General features: G+C 41.1%; 1 protein-coding gene across 6 annotated transcripts in view; it reads left to right on the top strand.

Annotated features, from left to right (window-relative positions):
- The window catches only part of LOC125465351 (E3 ubiquitin-protein ligase HECW1-like), a 430,630-nt gene that overhangs the window by 160,438 nt on the left and 254,822 nt on the right, over positions 1-15,370 (top strand). For all 6 annotated transcript variants that reach the window (XM_059638143.1, XM_059638132.1, XM_059638131.1 and 3 more), the window contains one exon: positions 1,898-1,992. In XM_059638143.1, coding sequence (XP_059494126.1) covers positions 1,898-1,992 — 95 coding nt within the window. The remainder of the gene's footprint in view (positions 1-1,897; positions 1,993-15,370) is intronic.

The raw sequence follows: 15,370 nt of genomic DNA, 5'->3' as shown, positions 1-15,370 counted from the left end.
AGAATCTGTATGAGTTTCCTTCTCAACCCTGGCCTCTAAAGAAAAGAGATGAAATTTTTTAACTTAGCTTTCATTTGCAACCTCAAAATTGCCAGGGTAAAATTAGGCATTGTCCTTGGGAGTGCAAACCAAGACCTAAGATCAACATAAATTGGGCCTAGATATTGATCAACACATCATTGGAAAACGGCTAGATGGTTTCACCAAGGCTAGATGGTTTCACCAAGTGAATTACTCCAATGTTCAGGCACAAAGGGAAAGTAAAGTCATTACAGTTCAAGACAACCATGGGATTAGTCTCTAATTCAGGCTGACGGGGTGACTCGTTGATGGTTTAACCAGATGGTCACCAGACCTCAGATGAAGGGAGAGGTTGAGAAGTAGAGTCTTTCCTAGTAACCTCAGCCGATGGAGGCAGGAGCCTTGCAGAAGGTTCTGAGTTAGCAGTAGGTAATTGGCAGAGAGGATGATCAGAAAGGCAATCAAGCAGGAAATTGAGGTCGCTAACCAAGTTTCATCATGACTCTGTAGAGATGGGAGGCACAATCCTGATCCTCCTGGTTCCAGATTCAGATAACTATTATTTTTACAGCTTTTTCTTCTTGGTGGTCTGCAGCAGTAGAGACACATTATTCTGGATACAGTGGTTCTGGCACCAACAACAATTAGGGCATTGGAACTTCAGAGAGGATTCTTCAAACCGGCATTGGTCTATTTCTACATGCAAAACAGCCTGAAATCTGTTTGAGCTGCTAGTTCTAGACATCAACATTGGAACTCGTACTAATTTGCAGAGGACCATTGATGTAATGGAATTGAGCCACGTGGATTGAAGATAATTAAGCTACAGCTGCAGTTACAAACAGTTGTTCAGTAAATTTCAGGTGAAAAGCTTAATATAATACTTAATGCTAAGATTTTACCATTGGGCTAAAAGTTAACTTAGTGTGCTAATGACAGAAAACAATTTAAGGTCTTCATTCCAATCAGATGAGACTAAATACAGCTCTTCCATTTTGCAGGACGTTTTTTTTCTGGGAATTCATAAGTATAAGTTTGTTACCTAATAAATATCACAGTCTCTAATTTAGCTGTGTGTCTTATCTCTGGAACCATCATTGTAAGTTTAAAAAAGACAAACGTTATCTTCAATAGTTTTAGCTAAATATCACTTTTTTGCTGTCAAACTTTTTTTTTAAACTTAATTTCAGACCTGTTGCTGAGTGGACTACTGTGATGATTTTTTTCTACACTTGGACATTTACAACCTACTTTTCAGTAGAAGTAAATCTTATGGAGTCACTCACTATATTCAATGTTTGCGGAAATGAATCTGAAAAAAAATGTTAGTTGTTTATAGTTTTACAAGGGCAGCACAGGACAGACAGAAGTCGAAATTGATACCAATCAACATTCTGGTAAGCTAATGACAACAACAAACAAATGTCAGAAGAAGCTTTTTAAACAACATCCACAAATTAACTCTGTTCTTCCTTTGTGCTTAATCATGTTTGTTCACAGTATTTTGTAATTGGCATGTCTGGGATCTTCCTGTATGCACATGAATATTGCATGAGAATGACATGATACGTGACTGTGATGCCTGCATAGTTGAATACCCCAAGGGCACTTGCTGTCAAAGTTCACATGTGAATAATGGTTACTTCGGTGAAGTATCAGTAGGTGATGAGCACTTGTGGAACCTTCCCACGTGAGAAATCAACTTTTTTTAAAAGTGAAAACTTGGGGGAAAAAATATTGTTTGTAAATTTCTGAGATGAAGAATGCCTTTAAAATTAATCAAAATACAGTTCATGTTTAGCACAAACCACCAGAGGGTAAATAATGTTTCATATGGTGATCTAAAGCTTTAATATGACCTTAATCTATCTTCCAGCTGAAACAAAAATCTGCTTTAAGTATTACCATGGAGCAAGTGGAGCACTTCGAGCAACAACTCCAAGCATCAGTGTGAGAAATCCTTCTGTACCTGTAAGTTACTGCTGCAATGTGTTTACTATATATAAATATTAGATGTCATTCAATAATCACACCTTAATTGCCAGTTCTGTGCTGACAAATTAGACGTGACCAAAGGTAGAATTAAAAATAGAAATTGCCCTCTGTCTCAGCATGGTTTGTAAAAACTGAAAGCAACAGATGGTGTTGCTATTGTAAATCATATGATTATGGCTCTGTCAACTTATCCATACATTATTTTTGAGGTCTAATCAAAGCAACTCAGCATCCTTTGAAATAAAAAATATTTTATCCCACATTTGACCAACCAAATTAATGATTTTTCTCTAATCTACTTATGTTTCTTTGACACTGTTTAACAGTTTATTTTATGCTTTAAAGCTGCTCCATTCAGGTCTTCTTTCTGTCTGTCACTTAATAAGAACCATTAATGAAACAAATGAACATATCCTGATTAAAGGTTGAAATATTGTGGATATTTCCCGTGCTTGTAAAGCGATGTGAGTCACAGGGCAGAATCTTCCAAGCTCCTGAAAGTTGTGGACATTGGCGTGAAATTTGAAAAATTGGTTGAGATTGGCAGTAATGACATTCTTGAAGTGGAGAGCAGAAAGTCCCATTCTCCAAACCAAATGTTGATTAGCAAGACGAGAAGTTAGTGTGATTCAATCTACAAATCAGTGCATTAAACAAGCATTTATTTGCCAAATCTTACTTCTGCTCTTTGGTGGGATATTGTAACTCATTCAAGTGAACATTATTCACATTGCACCAACTTTGGAAAACATATTTTTAAGATAGGGTAATGTTGATCAAGTTCAGTTTTTTGTTCATTCATTACTACACACCTATGTTTTGTGTAATAATATAAAATGAGTGCTAAGTATTTCCGTCATCTTGTTTTTATTTCCAATTTACAACACCCACTATATTTTGCTATTGTCTTGGCTGGGTTCTACAATGTGTTCAGGGAATATTTTTGGATTGACGTATTTCTGTCCAATAAATGGAGGAATTGCTATATCTGGTTCTGGGGACTTAGGTGGATCAGGTATAAATGGGGTAAGATTTAGATTCTTAATCAGTGGGGACAACAAATTGTAGGAAAGTGGGCGCGAGGAATGTTGGATTACCCACGGTCACATTGTATTGTGGAGCAGGATTGAGGGGGCGAATGGCATCATCCTGTTCCTATTTCCTGTGGTCTTATAGTAGTAAATGGGAAAGTGATCATGGTTCCATAAGGTTTAATTTAGCAATTGAAAAGGACAAGGAACAATCTCATATGAAAATAATTGAGAGGAAACTGACTTTAGTTGAGTCAGGAACAAAAACAGAGGTTGCTGGAAAAGCTCAGCAAGCCTGGCAGCATCTGTGAAGAAAAAAAATCAGAGTTAATGTTCCGTATCCAGTGACCCTTCCTCAGAACTGCAGGAACATGAGGAACTGAGCTGGGCCCAAAATGTTAACTCTGATTTTTTTCTTTACCGATGTTTGCCAGACCTGCTGAGCTTTTCCAGCAACCTCTGTTTTTGTTCCTGATCTACAACGTCCACAGCCATTTTGGTTCTTATGCAGTGGAGTCAGAATGGATTGTGCAGCAGTAAATTGAAATCAGAGATTTTCAGACAAAACTATAATGGAAACTTGAGCTGCCTTTTAAGAAGCAGTAGATTATCTAGAGAGGAGAAAAGGAGGAGGAGAGGGGACCTAATTGAGGTATACAAGATAATGAGAGGCATAGATAGAGTTGAGAGCCAGAGACTATTTCCCAGGGCAGAAAAGGCTAACACGAGGGGTCATAGTTTTAAGCTGGTTGGAGGAAAGTATAGAGGGGATGTCAGAGGCGGGTTCTTTATGCAGAGAGTTGTGAGAGCATGGAATGTGTTGCCAGCAGCAGTTGTGGAAGCAAGGTCATTGGGGACATTTAAGAGACTGCTGGACATGCATATGGTCACAGAAATTTGAGGGTGCATACATGAGGATCAATGGTCGACACAACTTCGTGGGCTGAAGGGCCTGTTCTGGGCTGTACTGTTCTATGTTCTATGTTCTATGTTCTAGGAGGTACGTTTCTTTCTAGGGATTAATGCAAGACATATCAAATCAGAGCTCCTGGAGCGAAAGCAAGCTATTGAGTTGAACCTGTGACAGTGGTACATATGACAGATGCCAGGCTGATAATACAAGTGAAAACCAAATTGAATACAAAGTATTCGGGAGGAAGTGGGGAAGCGAAAGGAGAAATAACAGCAGCAAAAACAGATTGAGAGAAGATATTAGCTGCTAATATAAAATAAAATCCCAAAGTCTTCCAGAAGTATCCAAATAACTAAATGGTTGGTAAAATGCGGAGCGTGGTCAGTTAGGGACTGAAATGATGATTTACACATGGAGGGAGAGAGGGAGGGACAGAGCATGACTAAGGTAAGAACAATTAAGACCAACTTAAAAAGATTCCTAGAGTAGGTTCAATAGCAGAGGGCAGAGCAGTATATGCACATAATGACTGAATCTGGCTGGGCAAGCTGGGAAAGCAATTTAAAGGCATGAAGAATCTGGGGCCTTATAAATGGAGGCATAGAGTTCAAGAGCAAGGAAGTTACAATAAACTTTTTATAAAACACTGATTTAGCTTCAACTGGAGTATTGTGCCCTTTGGCACTTCTGTATAGGAAGGATGTCAATGCACATTACCTTGTGATATATTAGCGCTGTGGCAATAACAGGGACTTGGCTTAGGGAAAGGTTTAGTGGTAAATATTCTGGACAACAAGATTTTTTAAATTTATTAATGGGATGCGGGCATTGCTGGCTGGGCAAGCCTTGCCCATCTCTCATAGTCCCTGAACTAAATGGTTCACGACATTTTCATAGTTAATCTCATTGCTGTGGGTCTGAAATCACATGTAGGTCAAATCACATAAGGACAGCTTGCTTCCTTCCCCAAAGAATGTTATTGAATCAGATGGGTATTTATAACAATGGTTACTAGATTGCATTAGCCTAGTTAATCATTTAGTTTTTTTTCATTCAATTCAAATTTCACGACCTACCATAATGGGATTCAAACACATATCCCCAGAATATTAAATTAAGATGGAAAGAACTGTGGACACTGTAAATCAGATCTGAGGAAGGGTCACCAGACCCGAAATGTTACCTCTGCTTTGTCCTTCACAGATGCTGCCAGACCTGCTGAGATTTTCCAGCAACTTAACTTTTGTCTCCAGAATATTAGTCTGGGATTCTGAGTTACAAGGTCCATTGACATTCCCATTATGCCATAGCCTCCCTGAGGTATTCGGCAAATATAAGGAATAAAAAAAAGAGAGGAGGACTGGCATTTTTGTTTAAGGAAAGCATTGCAGTCCTGGAGCAAGTAAATATATCAGATGCTTATAGGGGAGAATTAATCTCCTGGAGATTAAAGAATAAGACAAGTTCAATCACATTACTCAATGTGATCTATTGAAGCATCAACTAATGAGAAGGAAATGGAGGAACAAACATGCAAGGAAATTACAGAGAAATGTAAACAGCTTTGAGTGGTAATATTGGAGGACTTAACCACTGTACCTCTCTATATATGTGTAATTAATTTAAGATGCAGCAAGGAACAGGCATTTCTAGATTGTGTTTAAGAGGATTTCCTACAGCAGTATGTGTTCAGCCAACAAGAAAGAAGGCATTGCTCGACCTCGCTCTCTGGAATGAGTTAGGTCACGTAGATAAAGTGATAGTGGAGACCACTTTGGGGATAGTGAATTTTGTATCATAAAGCACAGGATAATGGTTGAAAATAATGTTAGTCATGCCAGCATAGGAATAATCAAATATGGGAGACAGCAGACTTCGATGACGCAAAATCAGAGACAAACCAGATAGACTAGAAACAAAGTTTGGCAGCAAAAGCAGCAGCTGAACCAGAGGCTACTTTCAAAGAACAAATGGTTGAGGTACAGTGAAGGTAGATTCACTCAAGGGAAAAGGGAGGGTAGACAAATCTAGAGCTCCCTGAAACAATAAAGGAAATAGAAATGACTCAACTAGGGTAACACTGTTGATATGTATATATGAGCTTTTAGAAGGCATTTGATACAATGCCACACAGCGGAATTGGAGAAAGCTATAGATTATGCATAAAAGGAATGGCAGCAACATGAATACAAAATTGGCTGAGTGACGTGAAGCAGAGAGTAATATTTTTCTGACTGGTGGAAAATTTATAGTGGAGTTTCCTAGGACTTCATATCACGACCCTTGTTTGTCGTGACTTATGTTAATGATCCAGGTTTGGTGTGCAGGAAGCAATTTTAAAGTTTGCAAATGATACAAAACTTTCAGCATTGTAATCTCTGAGAAGGAACTCCAAAAACGTATTGACAAATTGGTTGAATGGGCATGTGGGTGACAGGTGAGATGCAATGTAGGAAACTATAAGGTAATGCATTTTTAGTAGGAATAACATTGAGAGACAAAACAAAATAAATGATCAGATTCTAAAGTGGATGCAGGAGCAGTGGAATTTGGGAGTTTATGTGCATTGATCAGTGAAGGTAGCGGGGCAGGCAGTGAGAGCAGTTAGTAAGGCATATACCGTTCTTGGATTTATCAATAGGGGCATAGAGTACAAAAACAGGGAGGTCATGCTAAACTTCTACAAGACTTCAGCTGGAATATTGTGCATAGTTCTGTGCACCACAGGATAGAAAGAATATCAACGCATTGAAAAGCATGCAGAAGAGATTTACAAAGGTTTCCAGGAATGAGGACAGTTGTATAAAGATAGTTATAAGAAGAGATTAGGACCCTTATTCTTGGAGAAAAGAAGACCAGGAGCGGATCTGAGAACAGCTCACAAAACCTTGATTGAATAAAGCATATAGGAAAACAAAATGCTTTCACCTGTAAAAGAGAGCACAAATTTAAAATTATTTACTAAAGAAAATGTGATTTGTGAAAAAAAACTTTTCATACATTGGGCTGAATTTTACTGGCAATCAGAGAAGTGTCAGTTTCATGGTGGATGTCTCTCTTTTTTTTTATAGAAAATTCATTAATGAGATGAGGGTAATATTGGCTAGGCAGCGTTTATTGCCCATCCCTAATTGTAGTTCAGAGTGATGGCTGTGGGTCTGGAGTCACATGTAGGCCAGGAGGACAGTTTCCTTCCCTAAAGGACATCAGTGAATCAGGTCGGTTTTTCCCTCTACAATTGACATTGGATTCATGGGCATCATTAGATTCTTAATTCCAGATATTATATTGAATTCAAATTCCAATGTCAGCCATGCTGGGATTCAAGCCCTAGTCCCCAGAACATTATCTGTGTCTCTGGATTAACAGTCCAGTGATAATACCACCAGGCCATCGCCTCCCCATTGTGAGGCGAAATGTCAAAATCTGACGTTTCAGGCCTAGACCCTTGATCAGAAAAGGGGTCTAGGCCCGAAACATCAGCTTTTGTGCACCTAAGATGCTGCTTGGCCTGCTGTGTTCATCCAGCTCCATAGGAACCATTTTCTCTCACTATTTTCTGAAACTTACCTCATTAGCGACGCACAATGCCTCTGCGATGCACTTCTTATTATATTAAACCTCTCACCACTGATGCAAGTACTCATCACTATGGGAAGCACTTGGGATCCCCAGTTCTGGAGCCCAGCCATGCACTTGGCCAAAAGCTGCCAGTCAGCAGCTAACTTACACTGTGCACATCGTGAGACAGGAACCAAAACGTTTCTCCGTGCACATTGGTGGTGCAGCTGACACTTCATTGGGAATGCAAATGTAATTTGTGAATTTATTGGAATTTAAGAACCTAATTACAGAGGCTATCCATCTTTAGTGTCATGGCATCATAGGACTTTGTCTATCAATGACACCCGGTCTCAAAGTCATCCCATATCCTCCAATTTACTATTGCCTCACCTATTTACATACTGAGTCCCCTCTGCAACCCAGCATGCTGCCTCTTATCCCCACAATAAACTTCCTCAATTTCACTCCAACAGCAGAGGCTTTGATAAACCACCTTGACTTTCATTGAGCTAACCACCAGGACTGATTGTGGTCCACCCCCTGATTCACTCAGACTGATCTCTATGCAGCTCCATAACTGACTTAGCATGGTTCCTATGGAGCTGGATGAACACAGCAGACCAAGCAGCATCTTAGGAGCACAAAAGCTGACCTTTTGGGCCTAGACCCCGTTTCTGATGAAGGGTCCAGACCTGAAATGTCAGTTTTTGTGCTCCTAAGATGCTGCTTGGCCTGCTGTGTTCATCCAGCTTCACACTTTGTTATCTCGGATGCTCCAGCACCTGCAGTTCCCATTATCTCTAGCATGGTTCCTGAGACTGGTTGCACTGGATCTGCAAGACTAGTAATGGTCCATTCCCATTAAAAATCCTCTAACCCCAACAGCCCCAAGCAGCTGATTGATTGTGCTCAAATCCCTCAACTAACTTCTTTTCTGCCCTTGACTTGCTAACTCTGTACCTCATGACTGAAAAGTGTCTCCCTTGAAATGACTGAGGATTACACCAATTAGACCTTGAGATGTGACCATTGGGTTCAAGCATATTCTGTGTATTTGCTGTACACATGTTGAAGGTATGAGTTTGGCAGAACATAGTGCCAAACAGCAACATGACCACCCCTTCAACTGATCACCGCTGACAACTAGGACAAGCCACCTGGCTTTGTGTATCCATTAAACAGCAAGACAGCTCAGAATTTCTGTGAGCCTTTAAGCAATGGCGGAGTGTGTGATGTGCAAAAAAGGCAAGGCAAAGCAGAGATGCTGTTGGTATCCAAATAGGTGTAAACTGAGTGAGCGTTACAGGCTACATTCCTTCTAATTTTTCCTGCCATTATGCAGGCCTCTAAAGTCTGCGTCAGGCAATGTTTTCTGGAACCAGAAGTTAATGCATTCATACATGTGCAGAGCCTATGAGCAACTGCACAGCCAGGGGGACACTGACTAAGAGAGCAAGCAAGAAGGCCGGGGAAGCATCCTGGCTCAATCTATGAGATAGGTATCTGCTCTGGGTGTCTGTCCCCATGCTCAGAGTATCCTGGCAGCAGCAATACAATGAAAGGTGCTGGTGCATGTCAAAGTACAGCCTTGAGCTGTAGAACCGCATTGTGAGTATGTCGAAGGTGTGTCACGAATGGCTCTTACATGTATGATGCCAACATCCATGGATAGGGTTGCAGTCCTTTACAACCTGTGGAAAGTAAAGAGAGAGCTCAGAAGAGCCAGGAGGAGACATGAGAAGTTGGCGGATAGGATCAGGGTAAACCCTAAGGCTTTCTATATGTATTTAAGGAATGAAAGAATGATGAAAGTAAGATTTGGGCCAATCAAGGATGGTAGTGGTAAGTTGTATGTGGAGTTAGAGGAGATAGGGGAAGCACTAAATGAATATTTTTCAACAGTATTCACTCTAGAAAACGACAATGTTGTCGAGGAGAATACTGAGATAGATGCTACTAGACTAGGTGGGATTGAGGTTCACAAGGAAGAGGTATTAGAAATCCTACAGAGGGTGAAGATAGATAAGTCCCCTGGGCCGGATGGGATTTATCCTAGGATCCTCTGGGAAGCCAGGAAGGAGATTGCCGAGCCTTTGGCATTGATCTTTAACTCGTCATTGTCTACAGGAATAGTGCCAGATGACCGGAGGGTAGCAAATGTGGTTCCCCTGTTCAAGAAGGGGAGTAGAGACAACCCTGGTAATTATTAGACCAGTGAGCCTTACCTCAGTTGTTGGTAAAGTGTTGGAAAAGGTTATAAGGGATAGGATTTATAATCATCTAGAAAAGAATAAATTGATTAGGGATAGTCAGCATGGTTTTGTGAAGGGAAGGTTGTGCCTCACAAAGCTTATTGAGTTCTTTGAGAAGGTGACCAAACAGGTAGATGAGAGTAAACCGGTTGATGTGGTGTATATGGATTTCAGCAAGGCGTTCAATAAGGTTCCCCACAGTAGGCTATTGTACAAAATGCGGAGGAATGGAATTGTGGTAGATATAGCAGTTTGGATCAGAAATTGGCTTGCTGAAAGAAGACAGAGGGTGGTAGTTGATGGGAAATATTCATCCTGGAGACCAGTTACTAGTGGTGTACTGCAAGGCTCGGTGTTGGGTCCACTGCTGTTTGTCATTTTTATAAATGACCTGGATGAGGGCGTAGAAGGATGGGTTAGTAAATTTGCAGACAACACTAAGGTCGGTGGAGTTGTGGATAGTGACGAAGGATGCTGTAGGTTGCAGATAGACATAGACAAGCTGCAGAGCTGGGCTGAGAGGTGGCAAATGGAGTTTAATGCAGACAAGTGTGAGGTGATGCACTTTGTTAGGAGTAACCGGAATGCAAAGTACAGGGCTAATGGTAGGATTCTTGGTAGTGTAGATGAGCAGAGAGATCTCGGTGTCCATGTACACAGATCCTTGAAAGTTGCCACCCAGGTTGACAGAGCTGCTAAGAAGGCATACAGCGTTTTAGCTTTTATTAATAGAGGGATCGAGTTCTGGAACCAAGAGGTTATGCTGCATCTGTACAAAACTCTGGTGCGGCCGCACTTGGAGTATTGTGTACAGTTCTGGTCACCACATTATAAGAAGGATGTGGAAGCTTTGGGTGCAGAGGAAATTTACTAGGATGTTGCCTCGTATGGAGGGAAGGTCTTACGAGGAACGGCTGAGGGACTTGAGGCTGTTTTCAGTAGAGAGAAGAAGGTTGAGAGATGACTTAATTGAAACATATAAAATAATCAGAGGGTTAGATAGGGTTGATAGGGAGAGCCTTTTTCCTAGGATGGTGATGGTGAGCACAAGGGGGCATAGCTTTAACTTGAGGGGTGAAAGATAGAGGACAGGTGTCAGAGGTAGTTTCTTTACTCAGAGAGTAGTAAGGGAATGAAACGCTTTGCTTGCAACGGTAGTAGATTCGCCAACTTTAAGTACATTTAAGTCGTCATTGGATAAGCATATGGATGTACATGGAATAGTGCAGGTTAGATGGGCTTGAGATCGGTATGGCAGGTCGGCACAGCATCGAGGGCCGAAGGGCCTGTACTGTACTGTAATGTTCTATGATCTATGTATCCTTCGATGTTAGGGACCTGTCCAAGATGCAGGACCAGAGGAGCAAATGGCAAGCTGGAGGTGTCAGCTACCCCACTCTGACTTTCATGTTGGGAATTGTCACTGTCTAATTTCTACTCAGCATAAGACCATAAGACCATAAGACATAGGAGTGGAAGTAAGGCCATTCGGCCCATTAAGTCCACTCCACCATTTAAATCATGACTGATGGGCATTTCAACTCCACTTCCCTGCATTCTCCCTGTAGCCCTTGATTCCTTGTGAGATCAAGAAGGTGTCGATCTCTGCCTTGAAGGCATCCAACATCTGGCCTCCACTGCACTCCGTGGCAATGAATTCCACAAGCCTACCACTCTCTGGCTGAAGAAATGTTGTCTCATTTCAGTTTTAAATTTATCCCCTCTAATTTTAAGGCTGTGCCCACGGGTCTTAGTCTCCCCGCCTAACGGAAACAACTTCCTAGCGTCCACACCTTCTAAACCATACATTATCTTGTAAGTTTCTATTAGATCTCCCCTCAAACTTCTAAACTCTAATGAGTACAATCCCAGGATCCTTAGCCGTTCATCAAACGTTAAACCTACCATTCCAGGGATCATCCGTGTGAATCTCCGCTGGACACGCTCCAGGTCTAGTATGTCCTTCCTGAGGTGTGGGGCCCAAAATTGGACACAGTATTCTAAATGGGGCCTAACTAGAGCTTTATAAAGCCTCAGGAGCACATCGCTGCTTTTATATTCCAACCCTCTTGAGATAAACGACAACATTACATTCGCTTTCTTAATTACGGACTCTACCTGCAAGTTAACCTTTAGAGAATCCTGGACAAACACTCCCGGATCCCTTTGTACTTCTGTTTTGCAAATTCTCTCACCATTTAGAAAATAGTCCATGCCTGTATTCTTTTTTCCAAAGTGCAAAACCTCACACTTACTCACGTTTCATTGAATTTCATCAGCCATTTCCTGGACCACTCTCCTAAACTTTCTAAGTCTTTCTGCAGCTTCCCCATCTCTTCAGTACTACCTGCCTGCCCACCTATCTTTGTATCATCGTCAAACTCCGCCAGAATGCCCCCAGTCCCTTCATCCAAGTCATTAATGTATAAGGTGAACAGCTGCGGCCCTAACACTGAACCCTGCGGGACACCACTAGTCACCGGAGGTAGGGGATTGGGAAAACTACAATTACATGAGGCAAGATGAACTAATAATGAGTTGTTATTGCAAGCAATTGGATGCAAAAAGGCCTCTCACACTCACGAGCAGATTCATGTCTTGCCATTAAGTAGTTCACAGGAGAGAGTGGGGTGTTTTGCTTTTGACGTCAAGAATCTCATTAAGGCTGATCTCACCTAATTTACCCAATTTTCGAACAACTGCCCATAGTGTTTCATAACAAAGAAGATACCAGCTCAGGTCTGGAATGTGCTGCCTGGAAGTGTGTTGGAGACAAGTTGAATTGAGGCAATCAAGTGGGCACTGGTTCTGTCTAATCATCCAATGTGTAAGCATATAGGGAAAAGGCAGCGCAAAGCCACAGGAGTTATGATGCTCATTTGGACAGCCAGACATGAAAGGCCGAATGGCCTCCTTCTGCACCATAATAATTCCATGATTCTGAGGTGGAGTAAATGAGAAGACAGCTGCACTTAACTGCATTCTTTAACTCTGAATCAATGGAACAAAACCTCAATCTCCATTTTCTAACAGCCCACACCTTGGCATTCATCCATGATGATCATCACAGAAAATAGCCATTCCAATACAGCTTTATTTGCCAAACCACCAATACTCCATTCAATACTCATTTAATCATCATTGTGCATTCCCTCAGTACCAGAATTGCTTTACCTTCTGGCAGCCTCAGCTTTCGAAATTCACCAAACTGGTATGGGTGATAGCAGTTGGGGTCTTGCTAACATGCACAGGTCAGGCCATTGATGGAGTAGCAGCGACGTAGGCATTAATGGTTTAATTTTGAGAGAGAACCAGCAGACTTCACAAGACCAATGCCACTCGCATGAGGCAGCATTTCAATAACCTTCATAGCCAATTGAAGCAGAGTGCTGATTGTTGTGACAGCCCACAATCTCCATTGAGCACTATTATCCTCAACCATGGTTTCATCAGAACAGAAGGAATCAGATCAGGAATAGATCTCACACCTGTCTTGCCATTCAACACTGATCTGCACCAAGGTATCAACTCCTCTTACATGCCAACTCAGCATAACTATCAACTTCTTGATATTTCAAAAATCTTTCTACATCCTCTTTAAAAACTTTCAGTGACCCAGCCTCCAAACACTTAGGAGAGGAAAACTCCAATATTCAGTACCCTATGGGAGAAAAAAACTCATCTCATCTCTGTTTCAAATGAGTGTCTCCTTTAATCTGTTACTATATTCCCTAGTTTTAGATTTACCCCATTTTGAAATATCTTCTCAACATTTACCCTGCCAAGCTCCCTCAGAAATTTACATGTTTCAATAAGTTCATCTTCATTCTTCCAAACTCAAATGAATAAAGGCTTATCTTTTTTTGGCTCTTCTTTAAAGTCAATCCCTTCATCCAAGGAATCAGCCTAGTGAATCTCTTTTGAAATTCCTCCAATGTCAGGATATTTTTTTTTAAAATACAGGGACAAAATCTGTACTCCAAGTGTGACCTTATCACTATCCTGTACAGTTGTAACGAGACTTCTTTATTTTTAAACTCCAATCCCTTGTAACAAAGGTCGAAATTCCAATTGTCATCTGAATTATTTGCTGCACCTTAACAATAACATTTTGTATTTCACTCACAAGAAGACCCAAATCCTCTGTACTTTTTTTTCGAGCCTTTTTACATTTAGATAATAATTTGCCTTTGACTCTTTCAACCAAAATGTATGATGTCTTGCCTTCCTAGATAAAACTCCATTATTCAAGTCTTTCCTCACTTAGTCAACCCATCGATATTCCCTTGCAGATTCTTTGTATCCTCATCACAACATACCCTTCCACCAATGCTTGCATCTAGATTTGCCGATGATACATTATACCCTTCCCCAAGTCATTATTAAAGATAATAGATAATTAAGACCTTTGGATTGATCTTGTAGCACTCCACAAGTTCTATCTTTTCAATCTAAAAAATACCCCTTAATCCTGATTCTCTCTTTCTCTCCCTCTCTCTCTCTCGCTCTGTCTCGCGCTCTCTCTCTTTCTCTGTCGCGGTATCAACCAATCCTCAATTCATGTTAACCTATTAACTCCAGTGCTGTGAGCTACTATCTTGTACCTTGACCTTTTATATGACACTTTATTTAATGCCTTCTGAAAATGCAAGTACACTAGATCTACCAATTACCCTTCATCAACTCTAATTGTTACATTCTGTAGAAAATCTGTTAAACAAGTTCACTTTCACAAAACCATATTGGGTCTATTTGATTGCACTAATCTTTCCCATTTGCCCCGCTATTTCTTCCGTAATAATAGACTCCAGCACTTTCCCAGTGACAGATGTTTGACCATTGACCTATGGTTTCCTGCTTTGTCTTCCTCCCTTTTTGAACAGGGGAGTCACATTAACTGTTTTCCAATTCAATGAAACCTTCCTGGGGTCAGGTGAGATCTAGAATGGTTTACTAACCTGTTGACATCCAAGTAGAGATAACATGATTTGAGTTTGAGTGTCTATTGCTATACCAAGGTATTACATGACTTCTAGAGATAGTAAGAACTGTTGATGCTGGTGTCCGAGATAACACAGTGTGGAGCTGGAGGAACACAGCAGGCCAGGCAGCATCAGAGGAGCAGGAAAGCTGACGTTTCAGGTCGGGACACTTCTTCAGAAATGGGCCCATTTGACTTCTGCCTTTTCTGTGATGGAATCTGAGACATCAGTAATCAAATGCTGCATCATGGCTGGATCTGTATGTATCTTCATGGAACTAAGTGTGTGCAACCATCCCTACGAACCCACCAGTTAGCTGTTACTGCCTTTTACTGTGTACCACCTTATCCAGCAAGAGAGAGAGAAATGCGTCAGCACAGTGTAATATATTTGGATAATATACCTGCCACTTTTGAATAGCTAAAATTGGCCCAAGCTATGAGGTGTGAATGTGTGGCTTGTGACTGTGCTAGTTATGAAGAGTGAGACAGTAAAGTTTTGGACTTGAGATTCCTGTTGTGATGCTAGAGACTGCTGGCAGACAACTGAAGGGACTGAAACGAATGGAGCTGGTTGTGTGGCTCATGGTATAGTTGACAGGATACAGCATGC

The sequence above is a fragment of the Stegostoma tigrinum genome, chromosome 2 (assembly GCF_030684315.1).
Source record: "Stegostoma tigrinum isolate sSteTig4 chromosome 2, sSteTig4.hap1, whole genome shotgun sequence".
Classification (NCBI taxonomy): Eukaryota; Metazoa; Chordata; class Chondrichthyes; order Orectolobiformes; family Stegostomatidae; genus Stegostoma; species Stegostoma tigrinum.
The sequence above is the reverse complement of the archived record's forward strand: the minus strand, read 5'-3'. Positions and strand labels throughout refer to the sequence as shown.